This window comes from Periplaneta americana, chromosome 6 (genome assembly GCF_040183065.1).
Source record: "Periplaneta americana isolate PAMFEO1 chromosome 6, P.americana_PAMFEO1_priV1, whole genome shotgun sequence".
Classification (NCBI taxonomy): Eukaryota; Metazoa; Arthropoda; class Insecta; order Blattodea; family Blattidae; genus Periplaneta; species Periplaneta americana.
In genome coordinates, this window is record NC_091122.1 from 96942615 (window position 1) to 96968225 (window position 25611).

Genomic DNA, 25611 nt, shown 5'->3' on the forward strand with positions numbered 1-25611 from the left:
TATAAACATCAGTCTATTACTAAGGTTAGATCTACATTTAACTCAAGAGAGACACGTGTCTCTGGTTACATTCTAGTTGCTGTCCACACTTCACTTATTGCAGCAAGTTTATTAGGAATTACGGAAGAAAAAATGAGTTTCACGAAGATGATTTAGGCCTATGCTTTCTCATAAATTTAATAAATGTCGCACCAATTTATTTTATTTATTACGTTACAGGAAATCTCACAGTGACTAACTACCTAACAATCATACATAGGCCTATATATACTCTGGATACGTACAAGGAACATAATAAATGCTAGTATCTGTATAGCCTATTAGTATCATATTATTTAGTACATAAAGCTCTACTGATGGAATTAAAAAGAACGTTATAAATCTCAACTCTATTTATACAATACTCATTTTTGTTACCCTCTGAAAATATAAACAAACTAAACAATTTATCTGCGATTTCGTTTATTATAAAATTAAACAAATTGCATGATGTGTTCTAGAGAAGTTTCATTGAAAATTTCGTATTGCAATAGATCATTCAGTATATGAATGAATATATGTCAATACATGTATGTGGCTAACGTAACAGAAAGTAGCATGCACAAAAGTAATTTAATTCGTATTTACGGGATAAGTTTTGTACCGTGTTTCAAGGAAATGACCCCAAGAACTTCCACACAATTGCAAAATCTGTGTACAATTCAGTCCTTGTTCTATTGTTTGAATGGACATACTGTATAACATATGTAAAACGTCTCCCATGGGTGTCGAAAGAAAACGTGTTATGCTAAGTATCGAAAAAAGCGCAAATAAGTGAAAGGTTGGGAAAGTAGAAACTTTATCTCATGTCGAATCAGAATACGAGATTGACGTTACAACTGTGCGCGATTTAACAAAAAGATAGAGTAAATTGTATAAAGTAGGAGTGTGTAAATTTACAACACGAGACCTCTACTTCTATCTTTCCGCCGACAACCATAACAAGGAGTTGCCTTGTTCCTTAAAACCCGTCACTGAAAATCGGACTTAAATTAGTAAACTTCTGTCCCACTAGCATGTTAAACACAAGACCTGGAGGAAATTACGAAACTATAGGCTAAATATTATGCACTTAATTTATGAAAATCTTTTATATTACGGATTATCCGATTTTTTCGATTATATATAGGCCTATATATATATATATATATATATATATATATATATATATATATATATATATATACTTTTTTTTTAAAGATTTATGAACCTTAATTTCACAAGCCTGTGAATTATCCGAAAGTCATGTATTGGGCCTAAGCCAACACGCTATTTCACGGTCAAATTTAACTGTAGTTCAAAATCGTAAATAATAGTTTAGACCAGAGGTCTCCAAAAAGCGTATAGTCATTCGTGATCCCGATGCTGCCCGCCGAACTCAGTGTGCTGTAAGGCTAGAGAAGGGGGAGAGACTCGTACCTCAACAGATGGGAGCGGTCAGTGGGGAATCGCGGTTTACAAATAATAACTTCAAAAGGATATGAAATACCATACATTTGTATATTATTTTGACATATTATGAAGCTTATACTTTTGATTGGGAAATATTCGTGAGCGAATGCAAACATGGAAAATGGAATAATTCATTTCGCATAAGCTGCACTTTCCAAACATCTAGCATTGCCACAAAAGATGTAACACGATTGTACATGTCGATTATATTCTGATTGTGTCCTTGCAGATGACAATTCAAATTGTTGAAATGTTCCGAAATATCAACAAGGAATGTTAAATCAGTAACAAACACTCCATCTTCCAGCTCCTGAATGTTCTTCCCTTGTAAATTAAAGGGAACAATTAGTTGCAATGAACAATGTAGATACACTGAAACAATATATACAATAAAGCATATGCATAAAACACTTACCTTATCTTCATATTCCTCTCATAGGCCTAATTGCTCTAACAGCTTACGAAATTTGCGATATTTTAACTGTGTTGACTGTTCGTACGATCACATCATCACCTATTTCATATTTACAATTTTACTCCACAGTGCTTCCTAGTGAATTAAACAATGCAAATATGTTACATTTACAGGCACTTCCTGATCATTCAACCATTCGTTTAGCCTGCCTACCAATCCCGTCTGTTTCCCAATCATGGCTGGAGCCCCCATCTGTTGCTATTGACACAAGCAGTTTCAAATTCAATCTTTTCTGCTCTATGGTGTCTTTCAGAACCTGGAAAACATCTTCTCCAGTTGTATCTTCCTCCATAGTAACTACATCTAGAAGACATTCAGACACAGTAAAATGTTCATTAACTCCTCGGATGAAAATGGCTAGGTGAGCTTTGTCATTTCTTTCTATGCTTTCGTCCAATGCAAGTGAGTCAACGACAAACTGGTTAATTGTGGTTTCGACTTCAGATTCAATTACATTACATTTGCAATCTTGCAAATTCTTCTCTGAACTGTGTTTGGAGACAATTTACCATAATTTTCTTAAACTTGTGACTTTGTTCTGGGCACAATATTTTAGTAACGTCCTGTATGCACGATTTTACAAATGCTCATTCTGTAAAGGGCTTCATTGATTTCCAAATATTCCAAGTTAGAACATAGCTAGCAAGAATTTTTTTCGTTTAAGACTGAGGATACGTGTGTGATTTGTGTTTGTATTTTCTTGTTTCAAATTTATCAAAATATTTGTATGTATTTCACCTAAAATGAAAGGAGAAACTATAAGTATATCATGCGAAACTGAGTGTAAACGTATTGTAATATACTGATGATTATGTATAACCAACAGTTATACAGACGTCCCAAAATAAATTATTTTTACAGCCCTGCATACCTATAATTTTATTGTATGATATTCTTTGTGAAGAGTCGAGTAATGTCGTCGCATGTTGAATTTTAACACACCCTTAAGAATTTTCGAACAAATTAAACATTTCATATTCTCCCCACTAACACAAAAAAAAATTCTCTTCCCTTTCATCCTTGAATGTACTACGTCCATGATAAGAAGACATTGTGAAACGGTCGAACACTCCGACCAACACAATGATAATGGAAGTCCACCACTGCTCTTCGTTTGCACATAAACATTGAGTACAGTACAGGTGGGGATGGATGAGGCGGAGCGCGCTCATTACGTACTGGCTTCGGTTCCGTTCAGGGGCTTACTCGCGAGTACGCTTTTGGAGACGTCTGGTTTAGACTTTAAGGCTCTCTATTGCTTTTTTGCGAGCTTCACCTGGCAATTTATCTTCACCATAAACACTCGCATGAGCAGCGTGAAATGCCTTCATAGTTTTTAATGTAAAACTAGTCATGTAGCCTATTTGAGAGGGGCACAAACATTGTGCTTTACCATTCTTTAAGACAAAGAATTTTTCCTGCCAGTCATGATTAAATTTACATCGCACATTCAGGTTGCTCCTCACTAAACGAGCCTCCATAGTTCCCCTGCAGAACTGCAAATAGCGAAGCGGTTTGTGCTACACAGAAACTAATGGAGATGGGAGTGTAGTTGGACACGTTCAGTGCATGATATCCCAGGACTGTTTGTTAAGTGTCGGCAGATTTGTATTTGTGCAAACAATTGTCCTGCACCGAGCTTAGAACAAAATAACTAACCGGAAAAACCTAACCCACTGCCCGTCAAAAACCAACCTCGTGGCTCAGAATGCCGATAACTTAGGATTGACTCGCTCTAATATAGGTCTACTAATCAAGTCGTTAACATGTTCTCATTGTCGATAGACTAGGCCAATTGTTTTTGCATTCAACTTATTGATATTTTACGAGGCAACAGCAGCCGATTATTTTTACCAAGCTTTATAGAAATTATGGATATTCTGCAAAATTTTCAGGCTGTTCCCTCATTTTTCTTTCCTTTTTCAATACTATGTAAGAATTTTTACAGGGTCGTGTTCTCTTTTGCTTATGCCGTACCAAATGCACAGTACATACGCATTCCAGGCAGTCTGTGAGATGTTATGTTCAGAATTTTATAAAGAAACGAGACAACGTGTTCTCGCAGAGCGCCTTTATGAGTCACTTAAGATGAGAAACAGATGTTAACTAGCCTGCTGTTCATCATTATACAAGAAAAACGTAGAGATGTTAATGTATACCAATCATCTCATTTATAAAAGGAAAATAGGTCAGATTTGGCGTCTATTATGTAAATGGACATTATGCATGAAGTGATGACCAATTAATGAATAGTATCACTGTACAACAAATTTGAACTTTGTGTCTGCCCTTTAGATGAAAGTATGTGATTCTGTATAAACAAAAGATGCTTGATTCATATCTGAAAACCAAAATGGTCCATCACGTACCGTTTTTTAGGATACCCGTTTTTCATATTTATACAAATTGGTCAGAGAGAAAATTAACAGCGACACTCATTACGGAAAACACATACACTAAAATGATTTTTTTGGCCGTTTCCGCTTGTAGGCATCTGGTGGAGTGTCCCTAATATTAGACCAATAATATTCAGCTAGCGTACTTCCATTCCATCGTCCACTGAAGCGCTTTTCAAACATAGCAATGTCCTGGTGGAATCTTTCGCCATGCTCATCACTAACTGCACCCAGGTTTTGAGGGAAAAAATCTAGATGTGAGTCCAAAAAGTGTAGTTTTAAAGACATATTGCAGCCTATAACACGAAAGCATTTCACCATGTCACGAACAAGATCTTCATAGTTTTCAGCTTTCTCGTTTCCAAGGAAACTTGAACATACTGATTTAAATGCCTACCAGGCTGCTTTTTCTCCTTTTGATAGTTTATTTTAAAAGTCTTCGTCGTGCATGACTGATTTAATTTGTGGGCCAATAAAAACCCCTTCTTTTACCTTTACCTCACTTAAACTTTTGAATTTGTTTCTGAGATACAAGAAGGCTAACCCTTCTCTGTCCAGAGCTTTTACAAAAATTTTCATTAAACCAAGTTCAATGAGCAATGGTGGAAGAAAGACATATTACGGATTCACAAGTGGTTCATGAGAGATGTTTTTGGTGCCAGGAATGTAGTTTTGTCGTGGAGGCCACTGTTTACGGATGTAGTGACTTTTCTGTCACGACTATCCCATTCACATAGGAAGCAGTAGAATTTAGTGTATCCTTGTTGCATGCCTGTTAATATCCCAATAACTTTTAAGTCTCCGCAAATGTGCCATTTGAATGTAGAGTAGTCAATTAATTTCAATATAGCACTCATTACCTCATATGTTTCCTTGGTATTTACAGCATTATATGCTATAGGAACAGAGGGAAAAACATTGCCTATATGGAGGAGTACTGCCTTTAGACTACGTTTGGAAGAGTCAATAAACAGGCGCCAGTCTCCTACAATGTGTTCATGTCCCAATGCCTGAAATAACCCATTCACATCACAGAAATAAATAATGCCTTCTTTCTCCGCAAAATAGTGCCCAAAATTGCTTTGTCGTCTTCTAAATGAAGTAATTTTTACATCTTTATCTAACAGATTCCAACCTTGTAACCTAGAACCCAGTAATTCTGCATCTGTTTGAAAGAGTTTTAAGTCCCGTACAAGATCGTTAAGCTCTCCCCGTTTTATTTCATGGTGTACACATGTCATAGATGGAGAGGGTTGAAAATCTGGATCTTGACCGCATCGGGCATCTGAAGTGTCTTCCTCTGAATCAAGGGTATATTTATCTGGAGCTGTAGGTACAGGAAGGACTTCAGAATGAGAAACTGGTCGCATAGCGGAGGGTATGTTTGGATACAGCATAGAGTGTTTGGATTTGGGCGTGAACCCCTTAACATCTGTCAAACAAAAGTAACAATCCGTTACGTGGTCTTTTGGTTCGCGCCAAACCATTGCGCTACGTTTTCCTTGTAACCACTTTCTCAGATTCCTGGAGCATGAATTGCAGCATATATGTGGAGCCCAAGACTTCTCCTGATCTCCAACTCTGCATCCAAAGTACAATTCATATGCCTTTCTAACCAATGGCGACAAGCTACATTGTTGAGTCTTGAATGTAACTTCGCCACACACATAACAAAATAAGTCAGGCTTATTTTTACATCGACGAGACATGATGCATTGAATGTAGTTCACTGTGTCCTTAGGCCTTAAAACATTAGTACTTCACACTTAACAGCACTCCACAAACAGCACTTTCAATGAGCAGTATCATGTGGTGAATGGAAACATCAGAAAGTAAACAAAAAATTACATTTAAAATGCTGGAATTATGGTATGTTCAACCTGGAAGTGAATGATTGATGTAGTTATATATTTCTAAATGTGTCTAAATCTATCCCTGCACTGAAAATGTTTGATAGAAGAAGCAGGATATTCGAAAAATAATTTGAATTAAAGAAACATAGCAATATTATCGAGGAAATACATAAAATACTAAGTTGTGGATTTTTTGGAAAATGGTTCGTCTTAGGCAAAAACCGAGTACAGATTCGTTATTTCCAGCCATAAATATACAAGAAACAAATGTTTTCATGTAAAGGGCATTTTTCATGTTGTACAGTGTTGACTTAAGACCTCTGTGGGTAAGTCAATACAGTTCTTCGCACTTACGAGCATAATAGATTGCATAGCTTATGAGAAATAGATATATTTTATACGGGTTGGCGAGTTGGTATAGCGCTGGCCTCCTATGTTCAAGGTTGCGGGTTCGATCCCGGGCCAGATTGATGGCATTTAAGTGTACTTAAATGCGACAGGCTCACGTCAGTAGATTTACTGGCATGTAAAAGAACAAAATTCCGGCACATCCGGCGACGCTGATATAACCTCTGCAGTTGCGAGCGTCGTTAAATAAAAAACATAACATACAACTGTAATGAATTTTTGAAAATTATATAGCTTATATTATTCTATTGCCTTCTATTAAGATTATTGTTGTATTAAGATTATTGCATTAAGATTATTATTTCATTCACATTAACTTTTGTTTTAAGATTTATATTTACTTCATTTTGACTGTTATTTCAACCTCTGTTCCTCTATATCTTTATATTTTCATGTTTCTTGTATTTATATAAATAAACAATAGAATATCAATAGGAATAAAGCAAACATTAAACTAATAAAATCAAGACTTTTAACCAAAACAACCAAATTAAAAATATATAATACCTTGATAAGGCCAGTAGTGACATATTCTGCTGAATCATGGGTGTTGAAAAAGATGACGAAAATGCATTAAGAATATTCGAAAGAAAAATTATCAGACGCATATATTTACCAATATTTGAAGCTGGAGAATAGAGAATTAGATCAAACACGGAAATTGACCAAATATTGAAAGGAGAAGATTTAGTAAGACATGTCAAATCCATGAGATTGAGGTGGCTGGGTCATGTGGAGAGAATGTAAGAAGGAAGAATGCCAAAACTCCTGCTTCATGGATACATTAGAGTAAGAAAGAAAGGAAGGAAGGCCTAGGAAGAGGTGGTTACAGGACGTTGAGATGGATATGGGAAGAATGGGTATAAGAGGATGGAAAAGGAAGACACAAGATAGAGACGAGTGGAGGAAAATTGTGAAGGAGGCCAAAGCTCACAAAGGGCCGTAGAGCCAGAAAAGAAGAAGAAGAAGAACTTTACATATAAATATATATCATTCATTCATTCAGTGTTCTGCCCAAGAGTAGGTCTTTCACTACAAACCCACCTTTCTCCAATCTTTCATATTTTCTGCCTTCTTTTTCGCTTCCTCATATGATCCATATATCTTAATGTCGTCCATGATCTGATATCTTCTTCTATCCCGAACTCTTCTCCCGTTCACCATTCCTTCCAGTGTATCCTTCAGTAGGCAGTTTCTTCTCAGCCAGTGACCCAACCAATTCCTTTTCTTCTTCCTGATCAATTTCAGCATCATTCTTTCTTCATCCACTCTTTCCAACAAGCTTCGTTTCTTATTCTGTCTATCCACTTCACACGTTCCATTATTCTCCATATCCACTTTTCAAATGCTTCTATTCGCTTCTCTTAACTTCGTCGTAATGTCCATGTTTCTGCCCCATACAATGCCACACACCATACAAAGCACTTATATATATTTAATTGTTGCATTCAATAAATGATATTGTGGTTATAAGTGAACATTGTAATTGTGCTAGCCTGTTGTGTGGACTCTTCAAACAAATAAATACGAGAATATATTATTTTATTGTTCATGCAATGTTCAGTCATGTATCGAGTCGACGTCAACACGCTATTCCACGGTCAAAGTTAACTGTAGTTCAAAATCGTAAATAATAGTTTAGATTTTAAGGCTCTCTATTACCTTTTTGCGAGCTTCACCTCGTAATTTGTCTTCACCATAAACTCTGATATGAGCAACAGTGAAATGCCTTCTTAGTTCTTAATGTGAAACTTGCCGTGTAGTCTATTTTAAAAGGACACAAACACAATGGTTTACCGTTCTTTAACACAAAGAATTTTTCCTCCCAGTCACGTTAAATTTACGTCGCACATTCATGTTGTTCGCTAGCGAACCCCCATAGTATTTATAACTTCGCCTAAATAAGTTATTAAAAAGGTAGAACAAAAGTTAACTTTAAAACGAGGACCAATATCATTATGATGGGCTGTACATCTGACACTCTACATCATTATGAAAGAGGATAGACCTATGTCCTATCTGAAGAAGTACATTTTCTGTATTCTCTTGTCGATCATAACTCAAAACCACCAATTTCTGACTTACGTCCTTTTTATCGCGCACCATAGAATTATTATTAGCGGAACCATACCTCCAATCGAAAACTTATCCACGCAAAAATTTAGGACTTGATGAGATATGTAAGAATAACTTTTTTAAATTAACCTAACATGTTCCTAATCATTGCGGACATGCAAAAAACGAAATACTGCACTTAATTTTTTTTTTTTTTTTTTTTTTCAGAAAACGTTATATGTAGGCTATACAAATTAATGTTTACAAATTGAAAACAAACAGACAAATAAGCAGCGCGTTTGTGAAGAAACGGTTTTACTCAAGTAAATGCCTTTGGTCTTCTACTTTTATAGATCGAACGGGACTGTCGAGGAAATAGTGTGTAGGCTACATTTCCCTGAATCGAGCATGGGGAGGTTTTTTTTTTTTTTGCGTAATATGTACAGTAGTGGCAAAAAAACCGGACCGATCCTTGTAGCTGATTTCAGTCACAAAACACACACATCTTGTATAATTAATTGTAACAATGAAATTTATTGCATTTGTTCGATTTTTACCGTCTTTTGTTTCCTTCAGTGTCTCAAACTTACAGACGAAAAAACTTTGAGAGTTTTATTTTCATCTGGCATCAATATTACATTTCTACCTTTATTCGGCAAAGATAACTGCGTATTTTTACATTAAATAGCAGTACATACCTCTGGCTTCACTATCCATATTCAAATTACCACAATTTGACATAATACACAGCACAGGATTCTTTTGTATCAGCTACAAGGGTCGGTCCGGTTTTTTTTTTTTGCCATTACTGTACACATAACACAGGCTAAAGCATTAGTATACAGCTGTACAGCTGGTTTCCGTTCACTGCAACACAGTTCAGTTCGTGACAATATAATACACATTACAACAGTGGATCTTCATTTAAGATACGTAGCTATATCACGAAGAAATCTTACAAAAAAAGTGTCCTGCTATATTTTTACGGAAATACCCTGTGTTTAATAATCATCTGAATCAACAATCCAGAATTTACAGAAAAGATGGGACAAACCGGCCATTTTAAATAAAAAAAGAAGGCGCATAAAACGAGTTCTAATTTAAGAAAAACTTGATGACATAGACTACAGGCTAGAACAATCTCCCATGAAATTATTACGAAAGTTAGATAACAGGCAAGTACATCTAAGCATTAGTTTGAAAAGTGACAAAATTGTTGAACTAAATTCTTATAAGTACAGCTCGGATTTTATGTAATATGAAAATGAGAAATCTGTACATACATATGTAGCTAAAAATGGCAAATATGTAGTAAACAAAAATATGTAACTTAAATTCTAAGCTTTATTTGATGTAGGCCTATTTTTGCACATTGATTCAACTTTATTTAATTATTGTTTTGAGGCGCAATTAATAATTAAACATTTTTCCATATTTTTTGCGCTCATCGATTGTCTCGTCATGGGCAACCCATACGTAGGAATCACCATAAACTCTATTGTGTCAATGTAGCAGGAGTTCAAATAATTTTTTTGGAATGTTAATTCGTCCGGAATATTGAAGTTGCAGTATCTACGTAGGAGAGCCTGAAACTTTGGCACTTCAAGTTTATACCATGGTATGTTTGCAGCAACCATTACCATGCACAAATCTTTCTTAAGTTCACTGGTATTAGACGAAGAAGATTCCAGCACCATTTGTGTAAGAACAACTTGTTTTTTTGACGGAGCACGTTTATTAATTGGCTGGCTCGAACGGGTTTCATTTGAACACGCCTTGTATTTTTGCATCGTCAGAATTGTAGGTAGGAAGTTCGTATCAAAACTGTAAATTTCGGTTGAGTACAGCGAAGAGTATAGATGTCATCCACGCCTCGTCCTGCTCGCGCTCGCTACAGACGATACACAGTATGTTCAAATAAACAACGCATAATGACATTCTGTGGAGCTGTGTACAATCGTGAATAGTTTGAAGAATATTGTTAATTTATATTATTATTTTAGGTTCTGAACAAAGTGAGCTATTCTGTTATTATTGTATTATTTACGTAATTTAATATTATGCATGATTCCAAAAAAGTATAGTCATCTGTTATTAAATAATTATACAAACAGGAGTGTGTAATACGTTTATTTTTTCCTGGATTGTTCTTCGCTGAATTTTGACGTCTCGTGCTGCTATGCATTCGGTTGCGTTACAGCTCAAGTTCAACATCGGAATTACGATACGAACTTCCTATCTGTCATTACAATAGAAATGAAAAATCTTCTTTAAAACAATTATGGGTTTACTATTATGCGCCACATACGAGATACACTATTAGATTCACAAAGTAGTTGTTCACCTGATTATAATAAGAAATATTCCAACATATTTCAGATTTACTCAGTAACGTCTCGTATGTAGAACGAATATTTTTATATTACAAATATTGTTTTTATTTTTTTAACATAAAAGGGGTATTTCTTTTGATAAAATGAAAATGTTCATTGTTATTTGTTATAATGATGCTAGAATCATAACTGTATATTTACTTTGTATGTTATTTTTTATATGTATGGGTAAATTATTTTAGATTGGGAATTATGAAGTTTATAATTACAAATTATTGTTTTTTTTATATTATTTTCTTGTTCTAAGCCTGTGGACGATTGAAGCACAAGTTTGGTTGCCATCCGGCTGTAAATGTTTGTCGTTCCGATTCATTGACATTGAGAGCTGCGCTATTATTTTTCATTCGGTAGAGATATAGTCCAAGCTCACACAACTTAACAGTTTTGGTACAAACTTCCAAGCTCTGGTCATAATACTTTCTCTTTATAGTCAGCATTATAAGAAAGCCAAATGGTTGAACTCAATGATTTAAATGTAACCCTAAGAATGCAAGGAATTAACCAATATTCATAGTAACTCATGGTGCATTTCATTTCCAGCATTAATCACTAGTGGATCGCTTGAACCACATAATGGTTTACTTAGCCTGGAAGAGGTTTCCCACCGTACCTTGACGTTCACCACATCGTCGGCCACCGCCGTCACCTGGCCAGCACATTCGATGCCCAGCACGAATGGCGGCTTCTTGGTCCGCAGCAGTCCCTGGCGGGTATACAGGTCTGCGAAGTTCATGCCGCACATGGCTACGGCCACTTCAACATCTCCGGCGCCCAGCGCCCTCTGCAAGGGCCACGGCTTCACTTTGATACAATCATAGCCTCCGAATTCCGTCACCACCACGGATCGCACCTCCTCCATTTCCCGAACTCTTATTCAGCACTGTAGCACTAGCCTCGTTATACCTACAACAGTTTTATAGGGCCATTCCATGTCAAAAGCAACACAAAAAAGTGGACTTTTCAACCCGACCACCTCAGATTTTCATTAAATTTGGTGGGATGGTAAAGTACCTTAAGTTAATGAATTATGTAAAATTTTAGCCCTCAATAATGCACGATATCAATACAGCAATTCTGTCAATATGAGAAAAAATGTAAAAATGTCGCATACTATGTCAACAAAAATAATTCATAACTTCTCTTCTAATTGAGGTAGAATCTTAAACTTGGGGTTATTTTAAAGCTAAGGGATCATAGGTTTCAATACAAATAGATTTGCAACAAAATAATGAATTCTTTATTGAATGGTCACGTGAAACACATTTTAACATTGAATATCTATAAATGCGGGACATAAATTATTTCGCGAAAAACGTATGTTATAGAGGTAAGAGTATTCTCCCCTTGGTTTAAGTTCCATTTCTGCAGAGCTGCAGAACCGCCATTTAAATGCATCTATATAGTTCATTGTTTCATTTAATTTTCCAATTCATTCTCCTTCGATTCGAGATTTTACTGTCTGTAGGAGCCTTGAACTGCTCGAGAATTTTATCTGTGGTGTACTTTTCGGATCTGTGATCGGCAGTTCCTGGAGCTCAACTTAGGGTAGTCAGCAGCAGAAAATTGGTTTTCTTCACCGTCCAATAATACTGCATAAGAGCTGCAACCGAAGCAGCTCTCTCCGAATATACAAAAAAACCGTCAACACCCTAATCTCTTTATGATCTGCATTAGAACACACAGGCTTCTGGACTACTGTATATCATTACAGATCCAGTGTGTTATAGTAGTGTGGGTGGTGTGATGTGATTAGTCAGTGTGTCTGAGGAAATATTTTATATTAAAAATGAATGAAATGAAAACCTAATCGACCAACCCTTTTCGAAATTAAAAGAGAAATTGCACGTTCACTTAAGAAATTAGGACGTCCTACACCAAATTTAAATATCGAAATTTCTGGAAAAAGTCGAGGAAATCATGTAACCTACTACTCATTTTAATACCGAAATGTGTAATGAAACGATTGGTTTTTTTATTGCGCTCATGAAAACGCTTTCTCCCCCCACCCGTGTATTCTGTTCAGAGGAGAAAATACATGGACAAAGACCAGAGCGGAGGATTTAGTTAATTTGACTTAAAAAATAGAAAAGGATGAAAATTTGAAAACTCATTTCAAGTCGAACAGATTTGTCATTGCTAGAGATATTAAAATATTCAAACACAACTTTATTCTGCATATATGATTAACATTCGCAAACGGATGAAAATGTTTTTAAAAATAGAAATGATCTATCTAGAATAATTAACTGTGTGAAATTCTGTGCTGCATTTGAATTAGCGATGCGAGGAATTGTCGAATCAGAAGATTCAACAAACCGCGGTATATTTCGGGGTTTGACTCACTTTATTCCACATTTAGATTAAACTTTCAAAGATCATTTATAGGGTTCGTCACAATTCAAAATTGATGGCTAGCAATAAAATTTTTGTAAATTTCTCTTTACTGCCACCAAAACATGATGCTGAAAGTTTGGTGCAAACTATATAGGCTTAACGGAAATTCAGTCATAAATGAACCACATAAATTAATTGTGCTGGTTAATGGCGGGGCTAACGTAATGAGTGAGAAACACGAAGAATTTGTATTGTGCCCCACAGCTCATTTCTTGCGCTGTTATGCCAAAGAATTAAATTTAATAATACAACAAACTGATCAAGTTATGATATTTTATTGCAAATCTGTAGAAACTCCCAGCTCTGTTTTATAATTCCGTCAGCCAGTACGGTTGTAGGCTAGAAAAGTTGGCGTAACGAAATTCGGTAGGAGTATAAGCCGTTCGAACGATAGAAAATTCCTGATGGTTGTTCATTCATGTGGGACAACGTGACCAGGTGTGAGAGGTGTACCGTAGGGCGCGCGGATGGTTGGAGTACAATAAATTTCGAGTGCAGAGTCAACTTCGAGAAAGGGCTGTAATTACACGCGTTATCCGATTTAGATGCAATAAACAGCATGCGTTTGCTAAATACACTATTTTCATGCAAAACTGCCAACCTTTGTAACCGCGGGCCGCTACTGCCATGCACTTAAGCTCACATTGGCCCGTTGTGCGCCGTATAGGCCTATGCAGTGGTTGTTACATGTCCGTTGGATTGAATTGTCACTGAGTGACATTCGTGAATTCTGTGCTAATAGGCTGGGCATCTTGCCTCAGCTCTGCAAGGCTGTTGGTGTCTATGGCACTTGGTAGAAGAGAGGTCATGTAAGTCATAATGGAGTCGCTGTTACATCGCTTGTGGTAGGTAAAGTGATTAATTTTGAATTTTTTTCCAACCACTGTGCTGGATGAAATAAAAAATATGGAACTATAAGTGCATAAGGAACTATGGGCACACTAGTAGGGGTATGGGAAGTGGGGGTGCAAAGGGCATGTTTTTTCGCTCATTTGGTGTAAGGTAGCCCATGACGTCTTCGTTTCCTTTTCCGGCCAGTCACAGAACCTGTTTTATTAAACTTGTCACTAACTTTAATATTGCTTTTTGTGTTTGAACTAGCTGCCAGGATGTTTACGTCTAAATGCTTGTCTTATTCTACCACACAACTTCCTACACTTGATGTAGATCTTCAAGATGAATATACGAAGACTTAGTGAATTCTTACCATTGCACAACACTACTATACATTCTAATGAAATCTCTCTGACGACTGATTGCAGGCGGAAAGAATGCCCCGATTTCATGGAGGGGAATGCCAGCGATTTCATGGGACTTGGATCGCCGACCGGCCGAGCAAATTTTCAGAACATTTGAATTGCCCGCCTTGTAAAATAACGATAGTAGCAGTCTAGTATATACCGTCTTTGGTATATACAGTCACGAAGGTCAATACGTAGGGAATATGCATCCATAGATAGTTGCTAACCACTAGGATCGCTACTAGCTCCTCATCACATACAATGTGAAACAGTACCTGCACAGTCTATTGTTCCTAGTACCCTCATCAACTCAAGCTTCGTGACTGTATATACTAGACTGCGATTGTAGTGAAATCTGTAGTTCGTTTCAACGTTGTCACTTTATATTTTCGTCCACCTTTGAGTGCAGTTGTCGTCGCCATATGAGACAATGATGATTAATTTTTAACGACGTTCACACTAATATGTGGAGGCCTACTCTGAAAGTGGCCGGCTTAGTACCAGACAAGCCAGTTTCCAGGTACAATCAATGACATTATATAGTTACTTACGGGTACAGTGTATTAGTGTTTTAAAATGTACTGCATTTCAGTATATTTTAATTGTGGATAAGTTATTAATAAAATAGAAAAAACTAAAAGCGATGAAACCAGCATTCCAAAGTAACACGTGAAATTTAGTTGCTGCGTGTATGGATTTTAGAATTATCAGTTTTGCAACATTGGATTGTCTGGGTTCCTGTGACCCCCCCCCCCCGGAACATGATGTCTGCCTAATCACTTGTGCTTCTGAAGATTTCCAATTTTCCTAAACCACTTTATTTCGCGTAATTAGGGCCTACATTATGTGGATGATTAGACTTATTTTTCTGTTTACTAATGTTTGCTCTGAGGGCCACAACTGAACTTTAAATGTGATCCGCGGGCAGTCTATTGCCGCAGGCCTCAAACCAACTTACAATAAAGAAGAGCACACGGCTAGCAAGGAGTGGCTGGCATTTACTGATCCTTACCCAGCAGACAGAGTAATATAAGGCGGCTTTCCGTTCACATAGTCAACCTCGTCAACAATGACGTAACATTGCCGTCACGACTCCATGAGTAATACCAGCCTGGAAAAAGGAATGAGTACAGGCTTGATAGCATAGCCAGTACTATCGGAAAATGTCTATTCGACACATTCATGCAAAGCACTATTAAGTACGATATGGACGGGAAGAAATGCAATGGTATATGTATAGTTGTCAAAAAAAAAAAAAAGTGGCCGCACTCGTGAACAACGAATATTTTCTAAGTCCACTTCGAGTCACGGCGATGTTACACGATGCATGTGCTTGTAGAAGCAATTCCGGAACTGTGTAAGTATTCTATATCTGCGTCTCGTAGACCAACGGTAGAGTGCTTGCTTAATGAGTCGAAGGTTGTGGGTTCGGAGCCTTCTTCAAATTTTCATTTTATTTTTAATCGATCTTTAGCGATATAAATAATATTCAAATTATCATTTATATTCAGTTATCGTCCTTCATCGATATCAAGTTATTTATATTTTGTTATCGTTCTTTTAGCGATATAAATAATATTCAAGTTATATATTTTTTTTATTCTGTTATAATTTTTTAACGATATGAATAATATTCACGTTTTTTTATATTCTGTTATCGTTCTTTAACGGTATAAATAACATTCAATTTTTCATTTATATTCTGTGTACGTTCTTTAGCGTCTCAGTATTCAAGTTATTTATATTGTTATTGTTCTTCCGCGATATAAATAATCTGTATTTCATGTAATTATTATAATACAAATAACCATTTTTTCTTTGTAAAATAGGTTATTTTATTTAAATAATTAATTATATTCATATAATATCTTATATTAATTAAACAAACCGATATTTATCATTTATACTCTGTGATACTGTATAAATAATATTCAAGTTATTTATATTGTTATCATTCTTTAGCGACGTAAACAACATTCGAATTATAATTTATATTCAGTTATCGTTCTTTAGCGATGTAAATAACATGAACTTAATATTAGGTTTGGAACAATACAGTTGCATAATACTGATGTTAGTTTTTTTTCTTTTTATATTATTACATTATACTATCTTGAACCACAATAAAATGAAAAGGAGTGACGAGGAATTGAACCTGAGACGTTGACATCTAAATTCCGACGTTCTTTCGCTGAGCTACGAGAGCACAAGTGTGTAAACATATGCGGAAAAATTGGCCCAATCCCCCTCCAAGATTATCTGATGATTTGTAGAAGCTAACCCAGGATGCGGGGGGCAAAAAGGCTAATTGGGATTTCCCGGTCTCTGATCGGGTCAAACATCTTGATAGAACTAATATTTAACTCTTGCGGTGAACTTCGGTGAAGTCTGGAGGGCCCAGTTAGTCAAATCTACTCTTCTAATCTCCACGCCTAGGCCCCCTGGGATCTAATAAAATGCGACAGAGACAGTGGTGTGCGGAAAGCAACGGGAAGTTACCGCATTTATCCTTCCCAAGAAAAACTGTAAACATGAGCAAAGGAAGCTTTTAATAGAAAAAGGAGCATCTTCTGCGGACCTCTGGAAAAAGAACTAAGGAAGAGTCTAGTGAAGTGCTTTGTATGGAGTGTGGCATTGTATGGGGAAGAAACATGGACTTTACGACGAAATGAAGCATTTGAAACGTGGATGTGGAGAAGAATGGAATGTGTGAAGTGGACAGATAGAATAAGAAATGAAGTTGTGTTGGAAAAAGTGAGTAAAGAAAGAATGATGCTGAAACTGATTAAAAAGAGAAAAAGGAATTGGTTGGGTCACTGGTTGAGAAGAAGAATAATAGACGACATTAAGATATGTGGATCATATGTGGAGACTAAGAGGTAGGCAGAAAATAGGAAAAATTGGAGAATGCTGGGTTTGCAATGAAAGATCTGCCCATGGGCAGAACATGTATGTATGTATGTATGTATGTATGTATGTATGTATGTATGTATGTATGTATGTTCAGAATGCCTGGAATATCGTGTCTAAGAACAGTCGCTATTTGCAAAGACTAGTCGATTCCATGCCCACTCGACTGCAAGGTGTGATCAAGATAAGGGAAAGATAGACTAAATATTGAATCGTAGCTTTTTGTTTTGTTTTTCGAACACTTAATTGTTTGAATGTTCTAAGGCAGACGGCAGTAAGTTTGTTTTATTTATACCACGAAAGATATTTTTGTTGAGAATAAAATCTTTTTTCTTTCCATTTGCAGCCACAATGTCATAATGATAAAGTGATGGCATAATACATTAATGAACCTGATGTTAATTACCAAAATAATCGCAAAAGAGAAAGGAGCAATTATATATATTTTGTCTCTCTCGCTCTTAAAAATAAAACAAAAAACAACATAAAAAGAACTAGGTTGTATTCGAACGCAGGACCTCACGAATAGCAGGCCGGAACGCTACCATTACACCATCAAGTAACACACGAAATACTCTAATTATAACTGTAGATATCAGGCAACGTAGTCAAACAACATGCAACATCGCCTGTCTCCGAATTGTAGCGAAGATACCCGAAGGGAACTTTGTTTCTGGAGAGCGGCCACTTTTTCTTTTGACAACTGTACAGCTGCAAATCAAGATTTTCAGGTATAACTCCCTGCAAAGTTGATTTGAATAATTTCGAGGGAAAAATTGTTCCGGAGCCGGGTATCGAACCCGGGACCTTTGGTTTAACGTACCAACGCTCTACCACTGAGCTACTCGGGAACTCTAACCGACACCGATCCAATTTTTCCCCTCTATATCCACAGACCTCAAAGTGGGCTGACAACCGTCAAGCAACCAACTTCGAGTGCACACTAACTCCGTGTGACTTAAATTGTGGTTTTCTGTTAACGAACAACGTTAACAGAAAACCACAATTTAAGTCACACGGGGTTAGTGTGCACTCGAAGTTGGTTGCTTGACGGTTGTCAGCCCACTTTGAGGTCTATGGATATAGAGGGAAAAATTGGATCGGTGTCGGTTAGAGTTCCCGAGTAGCTCAGTGGTAGAGCGTTGGTACGTTAAACCAAAGGTCCCGGGTTCGATACCCGGCTCCGGAACAATTTTTCCCTCGAAATTATTCAACTGTACAGCTGTCAAAAGAAAAAGTGGCCGCTCTCCTGAAACAAAGTTCCCTTCGGGTATCTTCGCTACAATTCGGAGACAGGCGATGTTACATGTTGTTGGACCACGTTGCCTGATATCTACAGTTATAATTGAAGTATACTGTGTGTTATTCGATAGCATAATGGTAGCGTTCAAGCCTCTTATTCATGAGGTCCTGCGTTCGACTACAAGCTCGTGCTTTTTATGTCCTTTTTTGTTCTGTTTTTGAGAGAGACAAACTAGACATAATGGCTCCTTTCTCTTTTATGATTATTTTAGTAATTAACATCAGGTTCATTAATATATTATGCCATGACTTTATCATTATCATTATGATATTGTGGCTGCAAATGGAAAGAAAAAAGATTTTATTCTCAATAAAATATCTTTCGTGGCATAAACATAACAAATTTACTGGCGTCGGCCTTAAAACATTCAAACAATTAAGCGTTCAAAAAACAAAACAAAAAGCCACAATTCAATATTTAGTCTATCTTCCTCTTATCTCGATCATCTTGCAGTCGAGTGGGCATGGAATTGACTAGTCTTTGCAAATAGCGACTGTTCTTAGACACGATATTCCAGGCATTCTGAACATACACACATAAATGTTCTGTCCATGGGCAGGTCTTTCATTGCAAACCCAGCAATCTCCAATCTTTCCTATTTTCTGCCTTCCTCTTAGTCTCCGCATATGATCCACATATCCTAATGTCGTCTATTATTCTTTTCAACCAGAGACCCAACCAATTCCTTTTTCTCTTTCTAATCAGTTTCAGCATCATTCTTTCTTCACTCACTTTTTCAAACACAATTTTATTTCTTATTCTGTCTGTCCACTTTACACGCACCGTTCTTCTCCACATCCACATTTCAAATGCTTCAATTCGTTTCTCTTCATTTCGTCGTAATGTCCATGTTCTTTCCCCATACAATGCCACACTCCACACAAAGCACTTCACTAGTCTCTTCCTTAGTTCTTTTTCCAGAGGTCCGCAGAAGATCCTTCTTCTTCTATTAAAAGCTTCCTTTATTCATGTTTGTAGTTTTCTTGGGAAGGATAGGCCTAAATGCGGTAACATCCCGTTGCTTTCCGCACACCACTATCTCTTTCGCATCTTATTAAATTCCAGGGGGCCCAAGCGTGGAGATGAGGAGAGTGGATTTGACTAATTGGGCCCTCCGGACTTCACCGAAAGTCACGGCAAGGGTTAAGTATTAATTCTTTCAGGATGTTTGACCCGGTCAGAGATCGGGAAATCTCAATTACCTTTGCCCCCCGCATCCTGGACTAGCTTCTACGAATCATCAGAAAATCGTAGAGTGTGATTGGGCCAATTTTTCCGAAAATGTTTCCACACTTTTGCTCTCGTAGCTCAGCGGACGAACGTCGGAATTTAGATGTCAACGTCTCAGGTTCAATTCCTCGTTACTCCTTTTCATTTTATTGTGGTTCAAGATAGTATAATGTAATAATACAGAAAGAAAAACTAATACCAGTATTATGCAACTGGATTTTTCCAAACCTAATATTAAATTTATGTTATTTATATCGCTAAAGAACGATTACAATATAAATAACTTGAATATTATTTATACAGTATCACTAAAGAACGATAACAGAATATAAATGATAAATATCGGTTTGTTTAATTTATATATTGCGAATGAACAGTAACAATATAAATAACTTGAATATTGTTTTATAATGCTAATGAAGGAAAACAGAATATAAATGATAACTTGAATATTATTTAAATCGCTAAAGAACGATAACAATATAAAAAACGTGAATATTATTCATATCGGAATTTCACAGATTTATTACAGATGTATTTAAGAAATTGTAGAAGAATAGTAATTAGTAAAAATGTCCTATTTATTCTTCTTGGAGCCAAATTTGTAACTTTTAAAAGTGTGGTTACTATGTTGAAGTGTATGTGTTGTAACGGATGCTTGATTTGTTATGTATGTGAGTCAGTTATGGGATGCTTGATGTCGTCGCAATGTCGTAATTATAGTTTGATTGTGTTTGTGTGACTATTGTGTATTAATTTATGATGTATGGTACGGAAAGCTGCATATTTGTGTTATAGAAGTGTTACGTATGTGTGTTGTTAATGTTTTTGTATGTTTCAAATTGATACCTGATATTTGTTTTGCAATCGCAATGCCTAATTTACGGATTGTTTATGTTTTGTTTACATCGCGTAAGCTAATTTAATTTTCTTTTCCATTTCTCTTTATGCTTATCTTTTTTGTGTATAAAACTATAGCCCTAACATACATATGTAAAATAGGGCTAACCCCCATTGGAGATACTGTAGCTACAATAATAATTATTATTATTCATATCGTTATAATACGATAACAGAATACAAATGATGACCTGAATTTTATTCATATCTCTAAAGAACGATAACAAAATATAAATAACGTGATATCCATAAAGAACGATAACTGGATATAAATGATAATTTGAATATCATTTACATCGCTAAAGAACGATTAAAAAATAAAATGAAAACTTGAAGATGGCCCGAACCCACGACCTTTGAATCATTAAACAAGCACTCTACCGCTGGTCTACGAAGCGCAGATATGGAACACTTTCATAGTTCTGGAACTGCTTGTACAAGCACATGCATCGTGTAACATCGCCGCGACCCGAAGTGGACTTTGAAAATATTCGCTGTTCTCGAGTGCGGCCACTTTTTTTTTTTGACAGCTGTACATATTCACCGATGCACGTCGTTGTGGACTTGTTAGTCTAGGCAACAAATTTGCAAGACTTATTATTTAATTTACACGAAAACCGTCCATTATATTGAAATACGACAAAGGAAAAAAATATTCTTTATTACATCCTCTATTGGTATTGATAGAAATCAAGATCCTATGAGTAATAATTATCCACAACGACGACGTTAAACTTTTCGAAAAAAAAATATATATATTTCCAAAACTATTAACTTCCCACCGATACGGTATTAAACTTTTTTTGTTATACTCAGTATGACCAAATCGCTCTGTAAAACTCAGGGTTATTTCACTTCCACCCTGTATAGCAGTGAAATATCATTTCCAGTCTCTGCGTCGTACTGTTGAGCTACTAGTAAAATACCGAATAATGAACAACTAATACGAGCTATGCGCATTTTATTAAAGATGGATACATTTAAAAAAAATCGTTACAACCTTTACCACTGGCAGTTACGAGAATAAAAGAAATAGATTTACAGCGATGATTGCCTGTATCAGATAAGGTTTTAGCGTTATTTCCAATAAACTTCAATGTCTAGTTTGTCGAGAAATGTTGTCACAAGAAAGTATGAAGATGCCAAAGCTATTTGGACATTTAAAATCCAGATATGCCTAACGTCCTTCTACTGGGTGTTCAGTTCAAAATGTGTCTTGGCTCGCTGTATGCCGTCATGTGGCTAGCTGATGAGCCTAGAGAATTCAATCTTCCTACACTTCCGCAGCTCAGGTGTATAATCTAAGAGGCAGAGAAGTTGGCTAGCAAGTATGGCGTTCATTCTGAAGAGTACGTGCCAATACGTACGGTAACGCCGGTAGTGGTAGGAATGTGAACTGTTTGGAAATACGTACTGTCGGGATATGGGGAGAGGGTTAAGACGATTACTTACGTATTTGTTGACATTAACTTCGACGGTCAACATGGACACGGAGCATTTGATTTGTGTTGTGGAATGTTACCGTACGCAACCGATGATAACAAATACCCTGCGTACGACTTGCCGGCGCAAAACACAGTTCGAAAGAGGTTATGGTAGCACACAGACCGTACAGACCGCCATCTGTTGCTACGACGTTCAAGTTATACCGTACACGTTCTCAAGTTCAGATTGAAGAACGCCTTAAATAATAGGCAACTTCTCTAACATATAAACTGAAACTCGCTTCAAATCGGTGACCCAACAACAGTGACGTCATGACACACTTTGAAATGAACACCCAGTAGAACAGTCAGTTCCAACTCAATGCTCTGTGACGTCGTAGCGAGCTTCTCTCGTTCTCCGTAGCAACCCTGATAGACTCTTGGAGCAGACCGCAACGCCAGACCCTATCGAAGCAGTGGTGTATGGTAAACCAGTTTAACTTAGCATTTACAGTACCTAATAATAATAATAATAATAATAATAATAATAATAATAATAATATATTAATGTCTTAGAAACGAGATAGGTACACGCTACTAAAATAATTTCGGTACCTTTCTGATATGTTTAATGTACTCTAAGTTCATGTGGACTTATTTTTAGAATAAACTATAGTCCTGGGCGGCTTGGCCTTTTATTAAAAATCCTTTGTGTCAACCCAAGCTAAATGCAGTTATTTAGTATGTAGGCATATTTTATTTATGTAGAAAGTCACCTGATATAACCTAGATATCAGAACTACACGACTTTAAATAATTCTATATCTTATTTTATAGGTTGAAGATATAAATGAAAATGCAAGTAACTACGCCAACCCTGAAATTTCTGAAAAGTGTTCCAAAATAACTATTTCTGTTGGAAGACAAAGTAGAAGAAAACAGTCGTGATTCTCAGCTTGCGGGTGGAAATAGCGACCAATTAAAAATGTATGTGATATGTTTTTAACTACCGTAAGGATTTAGCACGCATTGTGAAAATTCAAATGGATTTACGGGATCGTAGCAAGAAAGGAATGTGATACCCAAACGAACTGAAAACTGTGGCTCTAACGATGTTTTTAAGTCCTAATGTTTATAAGTTCATGCAGTACTACAACATTTGTCTACAATGTGCTTAAGACAAATGACAGAAAAATGGCAGTACTCTCCTGCCCCAAATTAATTTATATTTTCTGGTGTAAAGTTCAAACGGAGTAATTTAAGTGAGATAGAGAAATATTGTCTTAATTTCAGATGAAATGTCATTTTTTACTTCATATTGAATGATGAAATAGTAGGATTAGGTAATACAGCTACTGTACAATGAAATGTGTACCTAATCTATGTTTGGCATGGTCTACAATGTAGATTCTACATATTTGTAGTTGCTTCATAAATGAATGGGAATTCAAAAAATGAGACAAAAGGCATTGCCCGTTTAAGTATGGTATTCCTTGCATACCGTATATAATATGTAAATATAATTAGTATAGTTATAACCAGGGAACGGATTTATATGGACTAAAAATATATGAAATATGTAAATATATATGTAGTTATTTTTACCAAAATATGGAATTAAATATGGATTTTTACCAAAATATGGAATTAAATATGGACTTAAAATTATAAAAAAATGACTATGTACGTTAAATATTGGTACATTTTAATCAAACTAAACAAAAAATATAATGGACGTACCTTATCTTCCAATGTAGTTTCAACAAAACACAATTTTTATTGTCTGTTACCATAACAATAGGTTACAAACATTTCTTTCAAGTGCTGAAAAGTGAATCTTCTTCTATTGTCTCTGAGGATAGATTTATACTGACTAAAAGAGCGTTCGACGTCACAAGAAGTAACTGGTACATAATTCAATTTCACAATGTCTGCTGGGGATAAGTCCAAGTTAATCTTCACTGTTGATTCACCACTCATCACAGCAACAACCTTTTGTAGTTCTTCATATCCAGGGTTTTTTGAAAGTACAGTGTCCACCTTAGCTCTTACTGCATCTGCAACTTTACCTCTACCACGATTCAGTTGTTCCACAGTACTATTTATAATTTCAAAACTTTCAGATAGTGAAAGGTGCCTATTTTGGAGACTTTTGAGCGTTTTTATGATGCATGAAAATGTATGCTGAATGTGAGCTAAGTCATTCTTCACACTTATGTCACAGGTAACTGTTTTCGCAGTATCAATTGAGACTGCATCTTCAGAGTCCAATGCAAGGAGAACATTGTTAATAGAGTCTATATGTTCGGCATAATATTCAACTGCTTCTAGCCATGTACCCCATCTAGTTAAAATTGGCTTTGGTGGCAATGGAATTTCAGGGTACATTTCTTTCAACACGTTAACTCTACTGGGAGCTTTGAGAAATACTTTTTTCACTGATGAAATCAACAAATCTACTTTAGGGAAATTGTCTCTGACCACTTCTGCCACACGATGAAATGCATGCGCCACACAAGTAAAATGAGTCAATTTAGGATATACAACAGATAATGCTTGTCCAGCTTTGACCATATAAGGGGCAGCATCGCTAATAAAGAATAACACATTATCGTACATAATACCCTTTGGCCACAGGATACCCATAGCTTCGTTGAACAGTTTAACTATAGTTTTGTTATTGCACTTTTCTAGAACATCACAATGTAAAAGAATTCGTTCAGAATATTGTTCACTTAACAAACCGATAACTACATTACCAACAAGTCTACCTTCTTTGTCGGGAGTCTCATCAATGGAAACCCAAATTGAACTATCTTTAATTTCATCTCTTATCTTCTGTATTGTCTCATCGTAGATGGATGGAGCATACGTCTTCCTAAGTGTTGACTCATCCGGGATTGTATGTTGAGTATATTTTTCAAGGAATTCCCTGAAGACCTTATTCTTTAGTTTGTAGAGAGGAATATCAGCAGAGATGAGAGAACGGCACAGGTCGATGTTAAACTCAGATCTTACATTCGATGTTGTTGGTTGTGTTAAAAACAATTGTCTCTGCTTGGAATTTAGTTGTTTGTTGGCCTGATGTTTACTAGTTGTAATGTGTTGTTGCACCAGGAACTTTTGTGTAGATGATAC

The 25611-nt window shown here is 36.2% G+C and overlaps 1 protein-coding gene across 1 annotated transcript in view; it reads right to left on the reverse strand.

Moving 5' to 3' along the window:
* LOC138701522 (synaptic vesicle membrane protein VAT-1 homolog) overlaps positions 1 to 25611 on the reverse strand; it is a 49481-nt gene that overhangs the window by 15842 nt on the left and 8028 nt on the right. Inside the window, exon 2 of the mRNA XM_069828499.1 lies at positions 11682 to 11974. Within this exon, the coding sequence (XP_069684600.1) occupies positions 11682 to 11930 (249 nt within the window). The 5' untranslated portion in view covers positions 11931 to 11974. The remainder of the gene's footprint in view (positions 1 to 11681; positions 11975 to 25611) is intronic.